The sequence below is a fragment of the Lissotriton helveticus genome, chromosome 10 (assembly GCF_964261635.1).
Source record: "Lissotriton helveticus chromosome 10, aLisHel1.1, whole genome shotgun sequence".
Lineage (NCBI taxonomy): Eukaryota > Metazoa > Chordata > Amphibia > Caudata > Salamandridae > Lissotriton > Lissotriton helveticus.
Window position 1 is genome coordinate 1,033,165,008 of NC_136071.1, and position 18,968 is coordinate 1,033,183,975.

At 43.5% G+C, this 18,968-nt stretch overlaps 1 protein-coding gene across 1 annotated transcript in view; it reads left to right on the plus strand.

The window, feature by feature from the left end:
• The window catches only part of LOC144784743 (serum paraoxonase/arylesterase 2-like), a 448,276-nt gene that overhangs the window by 165,489 nt on the left and 263,819 nt on the right, over nt 1-18,968 (plus strand). The window contains exon 2 of the mRNA XM_078663731.1: nt 361-431. Coding sequence (XP_078519857.1) covers nt 361-431 — 71 coding nt within the window. The remainder of the gene's footprint in view (nt 1-360; nt 432-18,968) is intronic.

An 18,968-nucleotide genomic window follows, 5' to 3' on the forward strand; every position in this document is an offset into this window, starting at 1 on the left:
GTTTTCACTGTTTTACTTTTGAAGTGTTGCACAAATAATTTACATATTGCCTCTAAAGTTAAGGCTGACTGTTCTGTTCCAAGCTACCAGAGGATGAGCACAGGTTAATTTAGGGTTTGCAGGCACTAACCCTGCCTAGAATGTTTGGTGATTGCTACCCCAGGGCTTGACCCCAGTCAACCAGAACCCCAATATCTAACAACAGGTAATACGAGCAGGTAAAAATATGTGGTTGAGAATGAGGATTCTACCGTCCTATTGCTTGGAAATAAAGCACTTGTGTGCATGCACTGTCAGCCAAAACATCTCCGCCTTTGGCATAAAGATTTAAATTCATGACATTTCATTTTCTTTTAACAGACAAGCCTTCAATATCTCTCGAGAATATGAACAACTGGAACCTCCAAACTGTCGTTTTATTGAAGGAATCGGTATGTATGGATGTTGCTTCTTTTCTGTTTTCCCTTACGACAAGCAAGTTACTTGACAAAAGACTTTACTTTCTGTAAGAAAATTATCAAGGATAGAGAATGTAATTCATCTTGATCATGACTGTAGTTTACAGACATAAAAGGAAAGGTTTTTTAGATTTTCATTAATTTTGGTTTAGGACATTGAAATGTTGTGAGCTCAACTGAAGAAATTGGTGTGGTTCGGGACCAATAATGACTCTTATTTATTTGGCCAATGTTTGTCTTTCTATTTATCTCTCTTAATTTAGAACATTTTACTTAGGCGAGTATAATGTTTTAATAGCATTATACCCTTCTGACCAAGGCTAAGCTGCTTTTTAAAAGGCTTCATACACTAAATTCTTACTCCTTCCAAAAGTTCTGGCCCTACGCTTTTCTACCGAATGTAGGACAGCTCTGTCTCTATAATCTTTGGTCTCAAGGAACCCCACGCTTCCATGTAAGCATCCCTCTACTTAACCACTACTGATTAAACTATCACATCTCTGTATTATCCTGTGACAGCCCTGTTGATTGTGCTATTTTCATGAAATTTTGCAAAACTGATCATGTTATTGACACTTTACTCATTTTTGTAAAAGGAAATAACCCCTTCTATTTAGCAATTGAGGTATAATTCTCAAAAATTGATGAACATATATACAACAAAGTAATGTCATTGTGTTGGAAGCATCAGATAGCAAGCAGCAATAATTGACTGAGGTACAGATTTGCCTAAGGTTATTCCTCTGTGTCATAATCTTATCTTGTCTTAGCTTTAAAAAAATACCCATCTATAATCACAACGTATTTACCATTCAACAACTCATAATGTTTGTCTAACATCTTTTAATACGTTAAACATTTCCTAAAAGAAAATACTTCAGCATATACGCTGAACGTCACTTCACAAAGAATTTAAAATTGTATATCCAATTGTAGTTATGCAAAAATGATATATTATTGTAAATTGTGCTAAGAATTACTGCCTGTGTATTGCCCTTCCACCATAGGCTCTTGTCATGCTACATAAAAGCACACATACATTAATTAAGTACAATAACGTACAATCACAATGAAATTGCCTTTATATAAAACCAATAAATAAATGGGAGAAGCAAGTAAAAAATTGTATGCATCACAAGTAAGAACACCTAGGGATTGATCTGTACAAAACTTTTTTTTTTAAGTCCAGCTGCTATTTCTGCCTCTGATTACTGTTAGATTAGTATGTCTGTGTTAGAAATCTATTTGAGGGCACACTTTTCAATCTTAGTTTTGCTCTCTCTACTGTGGTGGTGGGGCAGTAACTGGTTACCCTTCAGGCGTTGGCCGTTAAGGTGTGTGGTGACAATGAGGACTGCTATAAGGGCACAAAAAGGGTCAAGGGCCCAATTCCCTTCAAACATCCCTCAGCACCAATCTGCCACACACATCCAATTACTCATGTAACCCCAATCAAAGCAACTCCATCATTTGTCACGCACCAATGAACACATCCAACTAACATCAGAATGGTACACCTTATGCTTCTCATTACTTATTCTGTATTCCACCATCATCACACAACCTCAATGTTCTTTTCATAACTAAAACATGAGTCACTTGAACTTCTGCACACAGCCTGCATCCCCTTGGCCCCTGACAATACAGAACTCAACTCCTTGATTAAAACATGCACACACAATCAAAGAAGGACTTGCAGTCAGAGTGCCACCTTTTTAGAAACCTGTGTCATCACCTACAAAAATAAATAGCCCTCTTCCCTCTAGGAACCTAGGGCCATATGTATGCAAGAGTTTTACCCAATCTGTGTCTATGGGAAAATTGAACATAAGCTCCATATCTGTACCTGCAAATTCCCAACATCTGCCTCCCTCAAAGACACATTCACACTGATCCACAGACCTCTGGAACATAGCAACACCTGGAATGAGAACATTGCTGACATTTCCAGAAATGCATGCATTAAACTCACATGTAGGTTGTCATTATCTCAATATTCCCTGCCACCATGAACATGCAAATGCACTTGCTGAAATCTTAAACATTTTAACATGAAAGAATATGTCATTGAAGCTATACATTTCATAAGTAACACTCAACTTCAGCATCAGCTCTTTCCATCCCTCAACTGCATTAATTCAATGCAATTGAACTTGAAATACCCTATGTCATACCATCCACCTTCCACATACACTGACCATCCCCTTCAGCCACACAATTGTGCTTCTTCAAAAACTTCCCCATATGATATAGCTGGAAGTCCAAAGCAATTTATATAGGGCTGCCTCTATAAAAGTACAAGTGGATTGTAATATTACTATTCTTCATGAATTTAAACAACTATATACCCAACCAAGAAAATATTCTCCATTGTCAAATGTATTTAAATCCTGAAGCCTTTATTAATGTCATCATAGCTTCATTAGAGATGTGTGAAACCTTTTTTCTTGAAAAATATAAAAAAAATGCATAACAGATTTTAAGTCGCCCTTCCATCAATTCACTGGAATTTGACTACCATTTCATCTTGACATTGGGTTTATCACTACCTCATTTCTCCTGCTTTCTGCAGAACTCACTAAAACATCCCTTGAAGCTATCAAATCGGACTTGCCACTTGACCGATGGGCACTTCATATATGTTTGTTAGCTGTGGACATGGTATATCCCAGACTATGACTAAATTATATAATTTCTCTTTATAACCCCATCTTCCTCTTAGGTGCCATCCAGTTACTGCCACCAACATATACCAACCCTTTTAAGTAATTATAGGCCAATTTCTCTACTTCCCTTCCCTTCTAAGACTTCAGAGAAAGAAGTAAACACGTTGCTGCCATTACATTTTGAATCCAATAATCTAATGGATATCACACAATCAGAGTTCCGCCCTTAATTCAGCACAGAAACTATATTGCTGACTGTAATGGATTATATCAGGGCCATTCTTAACTAAGAGAGCTCTGCTGGTGCTTTTTGTCCTCTCTGCATCCTTCAACACTGTCTCTTATACTATCCTTAGTAGGCATCTTTTTGAAAGTGGAATTTTCTGGATCACGTTAAAGTGGCTGGCATCTTTTCTGTTTAACAGATCACAATCTATCTTGCATGTACCTTTTTGCTCCATCACAAATCTGGCTAAATTCCCTCAAGCTTCAATGCTTAGCCCAATAGTTTTCAGCATTTACATCACATCCTTGACAGCACTAATTTAGACATTTGATTTAAGATCAATCAATCAAAGCATTTATATAGCGCACTACTCACCCGGAGGGCCTCAAGGCGCTAGAGGAGGGGGGGTCCGCTACTGCTCGAACAGCCAGGTCTTGAGCTGCTTCCTGAAGGCAAGGTGGTCCTGGGTCAGGGGGAGGTGGGTCGGGAGGGAGTTCCAAGTCTTGGCGGCCAGGTAGGAGAAGGACCTTCCTCCTGTGGTGGCTCTTCGGATGCGGGGGACGGAGGCGAGGGCGTGGCCGGTCGATCAAAGCTGGCGTGTGGGGGCATAGAAGTTGAGGCGGCTGTTGAGGTATCCTGGGCCTTGGTTGTGTAGGGCTTTGTGTGCGTGGGTGAGGAGACGGAAGGTGATTCTCTTGTTGACCGGGAGCCAGTGCAGATCTCTCAGGTGTCCGGAGATGTGGCTGCGTCGGGGGATGTCCAGGATGAGTCGTGCAGATGCGTTCTGAATCCGCTGGAGTCTCTTCTGGAGTTTGGCGGTGGTTCCGGCGTAGAGGGAGTTGCCATAGGCCAGACGGCTGGTGACGAGGGCCTGGGTGACCATCTTCCTGGTCTCGGTGGGGATCCACCGGAAGATCTTACGTAGCATGCGCAGGATGTTGAAGCACGACGAGGAGACAGCGTTGACTTGTCTGGTCATGGAGAGGGAGGAGTCCAGGATGAAGCCCAGGTTGCGTGCGTGGTCTGTTGGTTTGGGTGTGTTGCCCAGGGCGGGGGGCCACCAGGAGTCGTCCCAGGCGGAGGGTGAAGATCCCAAGATGAGGACTTCCGTCTAGTCCAAATTCAGTTTCAGGTTGCTGTTCATCATCCACTTGGCTACGTCTGTCATCCCTTTGTGTAGGTTGGCTCTGGCGGTGGCGGGGTCGTTGGTGAGGGAGAGGATCAGCTGGGTGTCGTTGGCGTAGGAGATGATGTTGAGGTTGTGTTGGCGTGCGATGGCTGCGAGGGGGCTCATGTAGACGTTGAAGAGGGTTGGGCTGAGCGAGGAGCCTTGGGGAATGCCGCAGATGACTTCGGTGGCTTCTGATCTGAACGGGGGGAGGCGGACTCTCTGTGTCCTTCCGGCGCGGAACGAGATGATCCATTCCAGTGCCTTCTCCTGGATTCCGACGTTGCTGAGGTGCCGCAGTAGGGTACGGTGGCAGACAGTGTCGAAGGCCGCGGAGAGGTCTAGGAGGATGAGGGCCGCTGTTTCTCCGTTGTCGAGCAGGGCTCGGATGTCATCGGTGGCTGCGATCAGGACGGTCTCGGTGCTGTGGTTGGCCCGGAAGCCAGACTGCGAGAGGTCGAGGGATCCGTTAGTCTCGAGGAAGGCGGCCAGCTGCTTGTTGACGGTCTTCTCGATGACTTTTGCAGGAAACGGGAGCAGCGAGATGGGGATGTAGTTCAAGATCACATCATGTGGTGAAGAAATACAAATAGTAGGATCCATTTCCAGCAACATATTTGATATAGATGAGTCTTTTTCTGCTTGCATATCAGCAGTGGACATCTGGATGAGGAACAATTGTTTAAAACCTTTCTGTAGCAAAACCAAAATTCAGTCTTTCAATCCATAAGAACCTCCTGGTGGTCCTCCAAGTTACTGTCAAACAAAAATCTCAGCGGGTGGGAGGTATACTCTTGTGACAGGAACATTATGTGGGGAACAATTGATGCTGGGTAGCTTTTATGCCCCCCCTGGGTGAAACTTTTATAGACTGGGTTCTGCATCTCTTGGGAGAACAGCCAGACGGTCTATCAGTGATCGGGGTGATTGGAATGACACCATGGTGCCAGAAGACAGATGGCGCACTAAGGGACTCAGCCATAGTCCAGGGGATTCAAAGCTGCGGTGTCTGGTGTACTCCCTGCGGTGGATGGGCGCATGGAGAGCCTATCACCCAGCAGAATACGGATATACCTTCTGCTCGGCGGTCCATGGGTCCTTCTCCTGGGTAGACTACTTATTTCTCCCAGGCCCCCAGATACATAGGGCCTCTGCGGTATTTATCCTCCTATGGGGGCTGTCAGACCACTCCCCAGTGACACTTCGGCTGCATGTCGGGCCCCAGAGATTTCTTTTCCGGTGGCGCATGTCACATTGGCAGCTGCAAAACCCATTTTATAAATCCACACTCCATCAAGCGATTACAGACTACCTGGAGTCTAACGCAGACACCTCTACCATCTGGCGTAATTCTGTGGGAAGCTTTGAAGCCCGCGTTGCAGGGAGTAGACATCAGCTTCTGTGCTGGGGAGCTACTCCGCTGCGGCGCACAGGTAGTGGACCTGAAAACCTGACAACAGGCTCTTGGGGCTGAGATTAGAGATATTTGCGGGGCATGGACTAGACACAATCTGATTCTCTCCCAACAGCAACTGCATCAACTACTTACAAACGAGGCTCGGGCGGCATGGCATGCAACCAAGTGTGGGATTTATCAGTGGGGCGACAAGTCGATTAGGATGCTGCATAGCTTATGTCAAATAGCACAGTCGTCGGCCACAGTGCCAGTGCCGAGTGACACAGTGGGTGGTTTATGTACCAATCTTCGTGAAATTGCCAACGCTTTTGCAGAGTAGTACTCGGATTTATATGCTTGGTGAGGAGTCTTGTTCCGGGATCAAACCATAGAGTTCATAAGCAACATCCTGCCAAAATCGAATTTGGATAACACATGAGCACAACTCGATGTGCCAATCACTGTAGAGCATGGGTACTCACAAACTTTCTCTCGGGGGCCAAATTTACAGTGTGGTTTGTGTCCGAGGGCCGCACCGGTGGGGGAGGGGTCAGTGGGGGAGGGGGCGGGGCTATGGCAACAAAAAAACTGTGACCGTGAGGTTGAACACAGGTCCCTGCAGCGGACGCCTTCGTCCACTGAGCCACCAGACCCGGCACACACACATCTCTCTCTCTCTCTCTCTCTCCCTCTCTCTGTCTCCCTCCCTCTATCTCTCCCTCTCTCCCTCCCTGTCTCCCTCTGTCTCACTCACTCTGACTGTCTCACTCCCTCTCTCTCCCTATCTCTCCCTCACTCTGAATGTCTCACTCCCTCTCACTCCCTCCCTCTCCCGCTCTCTCCCTATCTCTCCCTCACTCTGACTGTCTCACTCCCTCTCCCTATCTCCTTCTCTCTCCTTCCCTCTCCCTCCCTCTCCTACCTTCTCCCTCCCTCTCCCTTCCCTCTCCTTTCATCTCCTTTCCTCCCTCACCCTCACTCCCCTTCCCCCTCACTCCCCTTCCCCCTCATCCCCCTCTCCCTTCCTCACTCCCCTTCCCTCACTCCCTCCCTCACTCCCCTTCCCTCATTCCCTCCCTCCTTCACTCCCCTTCCCTCACTCCCTCCCTCACTCCCCTTCCCTCACTCCCTCCCCTTCCATCACTCCCTCCCCTTCCATCACTCCCCTTCCCTCACTCCCCTTCCCTCACTCCCCTTCCCTCACTCCCCTTCCCTCACTCCCTGCCTCCCCTTCCCTCATTCACTCCCCTTCCCTCACTCCCTCCCCTTCCATCACTCCCCCCCTCACTCCCCTTCCCTCACTCCCTCCCCTTCCATCACTCCCTCCCCTTCCATCACTCCCTCCCCTTCCATCACTCCCCTTCCCTCACTTCCCTTCCCTCACTCCCCTTCCCTCCCTCACTCCCCTTCCCTCATTCCCTCCCCTTCCATCACTCCCTCCCCTTCCCTCACTCCCCTTCCCTCACTCCCCTTCCCTCCCTCACTCCCCTTCCCTCCCTCACTCCCCTTCCCGGCACGGTGAGGTGTTAGCCGGATGCGTTTTCACATCTCCCCACCCTCAGATGCCTTCACTCTCCCACGAAATGTTTCTTGCTGTCGAGAATCCCTCCCCATCCAGGAAATAGTTCTTTCTCGCTGTTGCCCTTCCTGTGAGGGTCTTCGGAAGATGAATCCACCCCTCCAAGGAAAAGTTTCTCCCCGGAGCTTTTCTAGGGAGGGGTTCAGCAGCCCCCTCTCTCCCCCACTTGTATTCACCATTAAGGTCGTGACGAGAACCCCGCTCCCTCCACGGGGGTGGTCTCTCCGGCTCACCTCGGGTGGCTGTCTTCACCTCAGATCCCTCCCCCTCTTGATATGTTCTCGGCGCAGTTCATCGTGTGAGGGTCTCGGGCTCCTCCAGTGAAAGAGCTCTCTATCATTCAAGTGCCTCACATGATTTTGGGCCTCCGAGGAGACTGCTGCTGCTTTTTCATGTTTTTTTTCCAGGACGTTGCACAAACACAGACTTCACTATAGGCAGCTTCCTCCATTCTAACCCTGCCTTCTGGAAACAATCAGTAATTAAAATGCATAGAAGTGGAGCCCCGAGTTAGAAAAAAAAAACGATAGTTAAATACTGGAGGAAAGCACTCTGTCACTCTCTGTCTCCCTCCCACCTGTCTGCCTCTCACCCCCTTCCCTCTCCCCCCTCTCTCCCTCCCTCTGCCACCTCGCCTGGCGTGCATGTGTGTCAGACGGGGCTGAGACAGCTTTCCACCGCACCCGAGTACTTAACAGGTCTTTAAAAGACCACTTACTTGTTAATGGGGCTTTGTTGTTCTTTAGCCCCTTCTTGGAGCCCCTGCAGCTCCACTCTGACCTTCGCTGGAATCGCCCGGCCCCATAGAGCGCTGCTGCAACCGGCAGTGTTTGCGGACACAGGACACTCTTACATTTTTCTTAACAACACTGGTAGGATGTCTCCAAGGTCCGCGGGCCGCCAGGGAAGGCTTGCCGGGCCGCCACTGGCCCGCGGGCCGTACTATGAGTATCCCTGCTGTAGAGCAACTCACTTATGCACTGTCGAGCCAGCGACCTGGCTGAGACCCGGGTCCTAATGGGTTCCTGAGCGAACTCCTGAAATTACATATGTCCCAACTAGGTACGCATCTGCTAAAGGTGCTACAGGAGGCCTCTGAACTGAGGATCCTCCCACCAGATTGGCGACATGCAGAAATTGTGGTGTTCCACAAACCAGGGTGCCCCCTGAAGACCCCTCTTCATATCGACTAATCTCATCATTGAATATAGAAGCCAAGCAGCTGGGTAAGATCCTCGAGGACCGTCTCATCCCACACATCTCTGATCTTGTCCATCCTGACCAGGCAGGTTTCATGCCATAATGATCCACGCACCATAACATTAGACAGGTCCATAACGCCCTAGCAAAAGTGGCAGGATTTGGTCGGCCTGCGGCCATTTAATAAGCGGATACAGATAAAGCATTTGATTCAATCAGGTGGATAGTATTTATCCCTTCTCTTGCAAGCTCTCAACTTCTGACATTTATCCAGGTACTCTACACAGACCCCCCCCACACCTCTATGAGCATGGCAGGAGCACTGTCAGGCCAATTCCCTATCCTTAGAGGTACCAGACAGGTGTGCACGCTTTCCCCCTATTATCATCACTCGCGGCCGAACCACTGGCCGCATGGGTGAGGCTGGATCCCCTGGTGCGCTGGTTTCAGTGGTCCATCGGGATGTCAGATGGGAACGCACTGTACGCAGATGACATGCTATTTTTTCCTACGGATCCAGGGATCACAGGTCCGCGGACCCTGCAGATACTCAGAGTATTCAGGGAGACCTTTGGATTATGCACAAACCCTTCAAAAATCAGTGCTGTTTCCTGTCTGTGGGGATCAAGGTCGTGGAACCTGGGCAACTCATCTGAACCATGCCGTGGACGGGTTTCAGTGCCTTGATATCTACATCTGCCCACACCTGACAATTTCCTGGATGCACAACCTTAACCCCATATTTGAGTGTGTCTAAGAAGAGGTGAAAACATGGTCTCCCCTGCCCCTGTCCTTACTTGGACGGCCGGCTATCTTTAAAATGGTTTCCTTACTGTGACTCCTTAACCAGCTTCAGAATTTCCCCTATGATATCCCACAATCAAGGATTAAGCATATTAACGCAGTACTTAATCATTTCCTGCGGAGAGGTGGTGTTGTTAGAGTGGCCCATCCGCTCCTGTATACACTCCACCTATTGTGGAGATATAGCTGCAGCAGATATGTATGCCTACTACTCTGCCTCCCACCTACTCAACATCAACGAATGGTGGTATAATGTGCAGACAGTTCAATCATACGCAGTAGAGACAGGAGCGATGGGCAACCAGTTACTAATAGACTTCCTCTACAGTCATACGGGATAGACCATTTGTCCCCAGCGGCTATAATAGTTATCCATTTATGGCAATGGACGGTCTGGCGGTTGGCCTGGTGTGGGAAGTTGACTACGGCGACCCCATTATGGTATGGCATTTTCTTTTTCCCCGTAGTGGCACTACCAGGGTTCCGTGCATTGGACTTCAAGGGTTTATCCACACTGGGTGACATTATGAAAGGGACAGTGCTCAAATCATTTCAGCAGGTGCAGGATGAGCATCAACTTCACCGTTGCCTATTTATTTTTAAGTATTTACAACTTAGACACACACTGATATCACATATTAAGGACTTAACAGAGTTACCAGAGTTTACCTGTAGAAGGGTGGCTGTTAATGGGTCACATGGACCCACACAGGATTAGACATTTATACCAGACTCTGACCACACATAGTCACACTACTCTGGATGCATTACGGGCGACTTGGGAGGGAGATATTGAGTACCTGGATAACTATGACTGGACAGGGGCACTGGCATGCCCTGAGGCATTGCCATTGCATCACACCAACGCCTAATTCAGTATAAATACTTGCATCAAGCATACTACACAAGGTCCCACCTTTGGCACATGGGAGTAATATCCTCCCCTACATGTCTCCACTGTGGTGGTGAGGAGGGGACCTTCCTCCACACGGTATGGAGCTGCTCCGCACTCCTGCCCTTCTGGCACGGGGTGACCTCCTGCCTAGCCCAGGTGCTGCCTGGCAGATCCCCCATGAACCCAAGTTAGCTCTCCTGCATAACATATAAATGATAGGTGGCAACAGATATAAACAACACGTTTTGTTTTTGGGACTGACTTTGGTTAAGTGAGATATCGCCCAACACTGGAAAGGGGTTTTCCCACTCTTGGTGGGTGGAGCACGGTGAGCCATGGACAAATGTATGGTGATGGAACTGGTAGTATTTCAAGCCCTCAGACACATAGTAAAAAATGGAAACAGTGGGCAGAATACAGGGGTATCAACTTGCCCTCTGCACATCCCCCAAATCCCTCACAGAACAAGAGATACAGTCATGTACTGCATCCTGTTTTTTATCATAAGAATGCTCAGAAAAATCATCTCAATTCCATATTTGTCATCCCACAAAATGGTCACACATGCTCTCATGTTTTTCTAGACTTGCCTAAGTGAACATACTAAATGTGGGTTTCCCTGACTACCTCCTTCACCAGCTACAAGTGGTACAAAATTCAGCAGTGCATCTCATTTTCAACCCATTTCTGTGTCAGTTTGTCTCCCACTTCCTGAAAGATCTTTGTTGCTCACTATTCACAGATATGTTGTTTTCAAGGCCCTTTTACTGGTTCATAGGACCTATTATCATTCCAATCCTCTGTATCTCAGCTGCCAATTCCAGTTCTTCCTCCTCTCCAATTGTTTGATGTCAGCCTCTGCTTATCTATTTCAAATACTTTGTTTCAGATTATGTTATTTAGGCAGCTGCTCTTTCTCACATCTAGCTGCCAAATCTTAAAACCTCCTTCCACCTATTATCCGATTCCTCGTCCCTGTAAACCATTTCAGGGTGCAGCTTAATAGTTGGCTCTTTCTCAGGGATGGACTACTCCCTCCCAGACATGTTTTCACTAATTTAGCATCAAGATACCCTTAAGGGTAGTAGTTCGGATAATAAAGCTCCTTCATTCTTTCATTGTTTGGCTCATTGAAGCAAGGCGTATTCACCAATTGTGATGCCATTCAACCCAAAGCCACATAAAAGTATGATTTGACTTTCTCCATTACACATTTAAAGCACATGTTAACTTCTAGGCTGCATAGAAAGTATAAACTATAAACACTAAGCCATCCACACCAGGTACATTGACTTGTTTCATGATAAACTAACATAATTAAAAAGTCTTCGATCAGCAGACATAATACTCGAGCGAAACCACCTACAGCACTGCTACCTTTACAGAAGGATGATGAAACAACAAATCAGTCTTCACATGCGTCAAATACTGCATTAAACCATGCATGGGGCCAGCAGTAAAACACTATACAGACAAATGCAAGACCATCAACCAATAATTTATGGAAACGAATTACTAAATCAGACAAAACATCAGCCACATTAAAAACACCACCAGAGATCCAGTCATCCAATCACACAATCTCACTGATACTCTCAATTAAACCTGCACAACCCACCCGATTTAAAATCATTCACCCTCAGTGCTGTCAAGACAAGATATTCTCCTCTTGACCATCTTAAAATCCCTCATTAATTGAGCTTTTACTATGCTACTCATCCTAATAAATGTCTCTCATACGCAAGTGACCCTCAAAACTGGATACATTGTCCAGCTCCAAAAGAAAGCCTGCTGAGACCCAAAAAACCTTGGGGCATATTACCAAGAAGGGCGTTAAAATTAACGCCGCTTTAGCGGCAGGAAAGTGCCGCTAAAGCGTCGATAATGAGCTTGATAATATGCCCTTGAGAATTTCAATAGAAGCCCAGGTTCACACAAGAATATGGGCATCTATGGGAATTCACAATGGCATTTTATCAAGCTTATTATAAATTTTAACACCGTTTCTTGATAATATGCCCCCTAGTGACTAGTGGCATCCCACAAGGATCTGTATTCTCTACAGTGATCTTTAACTTACATGTGGAAATACTTTGGATCAGGTTCCCTCTACACGTTTATTTTTCTCCTGATGAGTACCTTATAACTGATGAGCAATTTGTAATGCTGTTGACGGTCTAGCAAAAAAAAAAAAGGTTTGCCTTTGTTATCTGAGAAACTGCTCTGTGGGCTCATAAGACTGAACACAGAAGCCCTATTTCAATCTCATTGGTTTGCTGTGTATATACAAATCCACCATTCAACGTCACTGTTTTTTTTAATGTGTAATCACTTAATAGAAATATGCACTGCACACATTGTCCTTTTTAAAAACAATTTCATTGTGTTTACTGGCTCGCTTTATTAATTGCATTTATTGCACTGACGCTTAAGTTAACAACAATTTTGTGACTATTTACCCTTAGAGAACCATTGTTTCCAAAATACTTTCTGCACATAGATTGCATATGATAACCCAAATATATGTGACAATTAAATGCAAACTCTTTATCATAATATTCTTCTCCTCATTTCAGCCCCTTGATGTAGAGATTGAAAACATGGCACCAAAACTGCTGAGTCTGAATAAAGTTCATTAATCCCCTGGCAGCAAAAAGATTAGTATTGGTGGCTTTGTTAACTGTAGCACTAATACATTTCCTAGGATATGTAATCTTCCACTAGGGAAAGATATACCAACACACCTCCTTCAAATCCTTCCTTGTAGACGGCAACCTGCTATTGTACCATCCTTAACTATGGTCATTGCTCTATCCTGAACCTCATTTTCGTGAAGAAATACCAAATGTTAATCAGCATTCAAATTTGACAGATCTGACCACTTTTTCATTCCATTTTAAAGTGCAGCTATTAGTACACTCGTCCCATGTGAATCCAGAGACCAACATGGCGAAATCTAGAATTTGCAAACACATTTTCAGTTCAAGATAAGTTTATTGAGATAAAGAAAGATGTTAACAGAGAAAATACAATAACAATAGAGTTAAAGTATTACACACAATAAAGTCATTCAAAGTTTAGGGCGTACAAAGAACTTTAAATAAAATTCATTCTCTTACATCATATGTGGAAAAGCAACAAAGTCACAGAAAAAAAGAGTCAGCCAAAAAGGAATTTACACTCCTGTTTAACACACACTTCACAGGTTGGTATATGATTGAACTATACAAATCAGCATAAAGGAAGTCATGGAGGTTTAGTCACTTCCTGTAATGGAGGTATGAGAGACAGAGAACGTTGTGCACTTATATCTATAAATAACGTAACAGGTGCCCATAAATCTAAACGTTTAGATGCCAAATGAAACGGATATACAAATTTAGCATACCACCATGCTTGATATGACAATTTGGGAAAGTCCTTCCAGTTCTTGGTAATTTGTTGAAAGGCTACTGCTAACAATAGATCAATTATCTTTACATTAGAATCACAATGTTCTCAAACTGGGGACAAACTACCCAAGAAAATATGTGAAACAGAGAAAGGGTGGTTAGAGTTGAAAATCAGATTGATTTGATGCCATATTTTTTGCCAAAAATGATTAACTAAATTGCATGTGAAAAGCAGATGAAATAAATCAGCATGAGGCGAAGAACAAGTCCTACACATGTCTAGGAGTGCAGTATGTCTTGCGTTGAGGATGAGTGGTGAAAGCAGGAGTTTATTATATACAAAAAAGAGTGTCTGAGTAGTGTTCGCAGCTCTGGAGGATTTCCTGCGTTTGAGCCAGATTTTATCCCATAACTCCACAGACCAAGAAATCTCTAAATCCTTCTCCCAAGATACTTCTGTCTTAGTCTTCTCCCTGGGAGTGTGTAAGCTATGCAAAAATGTATAAATAACAGAAGCCCTAGAGTTATTAAGTAAGAGGAGTCGCAGTGCATCAACAGGGATAGATTGAGGGGGAGTAAGATCCTGGGGGCTTATTCAGTGCGTACGGATATTTTCAATGGCTTGTGTTAAAAGGAGATATTTGGAGCTGAAAGCTTGAGGAAAGTTAAAAGAACTACTATCATATTCAAAAGATAAAAGCTTGTGTTGATCATATCATTGATGTACCCAAATCAGGCCTCGTTGTCTCCACGTTTTCCAATAAATGGGCTTATTATTTATCAAAATGGAAGCATTATGCCATATTGTTGAATTTAAAACTGAAGCCCAATAACTGGAATCCGCTGAGGAGCTATTCCGTAAATTCTTAGAAGTATGTTTGAGTATGGGGTTAGAGATAGACTGCGGTTTACGTGTAAAAGACAAATGGGAGAAGAATGATCTTTCAAGCGTGACCCAAAGGGGGCTATTTACGGAAGACTCAGAGAGCCACCTTGAAGCTTGATGTAAGAGGAAGGATTTATGCTAAATCGGAAAATCAGGGAAATTTATCCCTCCTTCCGATTTTGGACAAATTAATTTTGATATAGACATACGCGCTTTCTTATTACTCTATAAAAAGGAGGATAATATGGAATTCATTTTTTTAAAGTATTTTGAGGGTATAGATAGTAGAATGTTAGTGATTATGTATAAAACTATAGGAGAGAGCATCATCTTTATGGTGTCTAGAAGTCCCCACCAGGACAGGTAAAGAGGATGCCATTTCGTTGGTAAAGAGGATAGTCGTTGTACACAGATGTCCATGCAAAGTGATATTGTTCCTGAGATGGAAGAAGTGAAATGCATACCTAAATATTTGATGTATTGGAGACTCCAAGCAAAACCTGAAGTGGTAAGCTCAGCCTTAAAAGTATATTTTGTGAGAGGTAATATTTCGCATTTATCCTTGTTTAGTTTATAACCAGAAACGTATGCAAAGGAATCAACTTCTTTCAGAAAGGCTGGAAGGGAAGATTGAGGTTGTGAAATGAATAAAAGAACATGGTCAGCATATGCTGCCATTTTGATGTTAGTCTCCTTAAAGGTAAAACCATGAATATTAATATTTTGACAAATTTTTTATCAAAACCGTTCTAAAGCAAGATTAAAAAGGAAAGGCGAAAGCGGGCATCCCTGTCGGACTCCTCTACTGAGTTGAAAATAGGAAGATATGCCACCATTCGCACATACAGCCGCTCTCGGGTTAGAATATAAAATAGATATTAAAGAAATTATTTTTGGACCAAAGCCAAACCATTTAAGGGTATGAAAAAGATAGGCCCATTCTAATCTATCGAATGCTTTTTCTGCATCCAGGGCAATTTCCGCCAAAGAGTGAGGAATGTGCGAGGCTTTGGATAGAACGTTGAACAATAAGCGAGTATTATCCTTCACAAAGCCAGATTGCTCTTCACCTAGTAAGGCAGGCAGCAGAGATTCTAAGCATGATGCCAAAGCTTTTGAGAAGGTTTTATAGTCTATGTTAACCAGAGAAATGGGTCAATAATTTTTGCAATGTGGTGGATCCTTACCATCTTTAGGTATAAGACAAATCAGGGCATCCGAAAAGGAACCAGAGGATTCACCGGATTGTAAGAAGGCATTTATGAGAATATGTAATTTGGGAATGAGTAAATGTGCAAAGTGGGTGAATAATTTCACAGTAAGACCATCCTGGCAAGGAGCCTTATCTTTTTTTAATGTTTTAAGGCAGTAAGGAGCTTTTTTTGCGTGAGGTCAGATTCTAAGAGTGATAGGTCAGGGCGAGTGTCGGGTGTATTGAATATCGTGGAAAAATTGAGAGATGGATTGATCAGAAGAGAGAGTTTCAGATGTGTACAGTGTCTTATAAAACTGGAGAAATTCATTTAGGATATCTTCATCTTTAAATTTCAGTATGTGATGTTGATCAAAAATAGATTCTATATTGAGTTTGTTGTGTTTTACTTTTAAAGAATTAGCCAATAATTTCCCAGCCTTATTCTGACCACCATAACATTTTGCACTAGATTTCAGCAAATAGTTAGATGCATTATTAGTTGTATCCTGATTAAATAGAAATTTAAGTTTTATGTGTTCAGACAAACAGGTCTTGGATTTAGAATAATAATATGAGTGCTCCAATCTCTTTATTTTAGCTAGAAGGTCATTGGTGACTTGCTACGCCTTTCTATGTTTCCTAGAAACATATCTAATAATAAAATCTCTAGCTGATGCCTGAAAGGCATCCCAAATCACATGAAAAGGCATGGAATCTGATTTGTTAAATAGGAAATATTCGTCAAAAAAGGAAGCAAAGGATGATGTGAAACAAGGATCTAGAAGCAGGGTGTTGTTAAAACGCCATTTCCGGGATAAATTAGGCTCCTGCAGTACATCAAGGTTAATAGTGACGGGGGCATGGTCAGATATTAAAATAGAGCCAATATCCGCCGACACTTGTGATTGAGAGATAATATGAGATATAAAAAAAGAATCTAACCGTGATTGGGTGTGATGTGTTGGGGTATAGTAGGAATACTCTCTCAATGTGGGATTACAAAGTCTCCAAGCATCAATAAGCTTGTTTGATTGTTTGTATAAAAAATTAATGATATTCATGAGGGATAAAGGGAGTTCACGAATGCCGATCTAAAAAAGGATCAAGAATTTCGTTGCAATCTCCTGCAAGAATAAAATTGTTATCAAACATTGTGTAATTTGTTGGGCTAAGGAAGTCCAGAAGGAGGAATCACCAACTGTGGGTGCATAAATATTCAACAAAGAGATGGGAGCATTATCCACCATACATTTAACAAATATCCGCTGCCTCCTGTGTTCTCACATTGCAATAGTATTTTAACAGGAAGGGATTTGCGAAAAAGAATAAGAACTCCGTTGCGTTTACCCTCACCGGAGGAGGAGAGAATATCTCCCACCCATCCTCTTTTTAGTTTAGTAGATTCTTCAGCAGTCAAATGAGATTCTTGTTGACATGCAATAACTGTTCCCAGTTTAGTTAAATGAGTTAAAACTCTCTGTCGTTTAATAGGTGAGTTTAAACCTCTGACGTTCCATGAGACAAGTTTTAAAGGCATAAAGTGAAATTATAAATATATAATAAGTTCTGACTAAAGCAAAATTGTGAACAAGTTAAACTGTACCAAATACTTAACCAACTGTGTGCAAGAAAAATCAATCATAATACAGAAGAGAATTGAAAGAAGAGAAAAGTATTGTGGATAAACAACATGTGAGAAGTGAGAGAGAATTTCAGAATAGTGAAAAGTATTAAGAGAGAAAGAGGTCGAGAAAAGACAAAAGAGGGGAGGAGAATGTAGAGAACAAAGAAATTAGTATGAGACAAGTCCAACAAATGAGATGAAAGACTTACATAGAATCAAAGACATACGGAGGGTGGGGAGATGTGAGGCCACACGGAACAATGATGTGTCCAAGACTGAAATGGGAGGGTGTAGAGGAGAACAGTTTTATGGGATCTTCATAGGTGATAGTTTTATTATTGATGGTCACTTTGAATAAGCAGGGGTGAAATAAGCCATATCGTGCACCAATTAATCGAAGTTGAGGTTGTAAAGCTAGGAACTCCTTGCACCGATCTGCAGTTGATTTGGCATAATCTTGAGAGAAGAATAAGGAGTTTCCTGACCAAGTAATACGATTCATTTCCTTCGCCGCAGATAAGATACGTAGCAAGTCGGTGTTCTCTAAAAACTATAGGATCACTCCTCTTGGTTTCCTTGCTGAGGAGGGAGATATCATAGGTTTTGCCGGACCCAGTCTATGAGCTCTCTGGATATTAAGAAGAGGGCCTTCCGGTATCTTAAGCAACTTTGGAAGAAAGGACTTGAAAAAGGCAATTGGATCTGAACCTTATTTTCCTTCAGGAAGACCATACATGCGAAGATTATTTCTTCTATTTCTATTTTCCACGTTTTCGATTTGCTTGTGAAGCATTGACACCTGTGAGCATAAAGAGTCTATTTTGGAAGTAGGAGAGTAAAAGGAATCCATACTTTGTTCTAGTGTAGTTACAGGTTCTTTCACATTAGACCACCTGTCAGAGAGCATCTGTAACTTGGAGTTGGTTTCTTCAATGAATGGTTAGGGCCCTAATTTCTTCCAGTAGTATATCCATTGTGACTGAAGTAGGCTGTTTAGGGGTTTTTAGACAGAGTTCTAGTAGTACCCGAGTTGGAGGTAGTAGTAGATGTCGATGCACCTGTATATGAGGTATTGGCTGGGTCATCCATGGCAAGGCAACTGTAGCGTGAAAATCCACAAGACAAAGATTTGGGTTGTGTAAGGTCTTTAGGTAATATTGCCATATATAAGGATAAAGTAAAACTGCATATCAGTGCTGATGAGATCTCAACTTTAAATACTTCAGTATTGAACTCCTTAATGCAACATGTAGAAGCATTAATTCAAGAGAACGCAAAAAAGTGTGATGCAACTGGAGGAAATAGTTGCTAAGTTATAAAGATGCTGGAGTGTAATCACTTGCAGAACAGTACGAAATGGTCCCTATTAAATGCGCAAACCATGTGGCAATGATTAGGTTAAGCCAAAGTTAATAAATACACATGTAGGGCTGACAGAAATCTACTATTAGCGGAATAATACCATGAAAACAGTGCCTG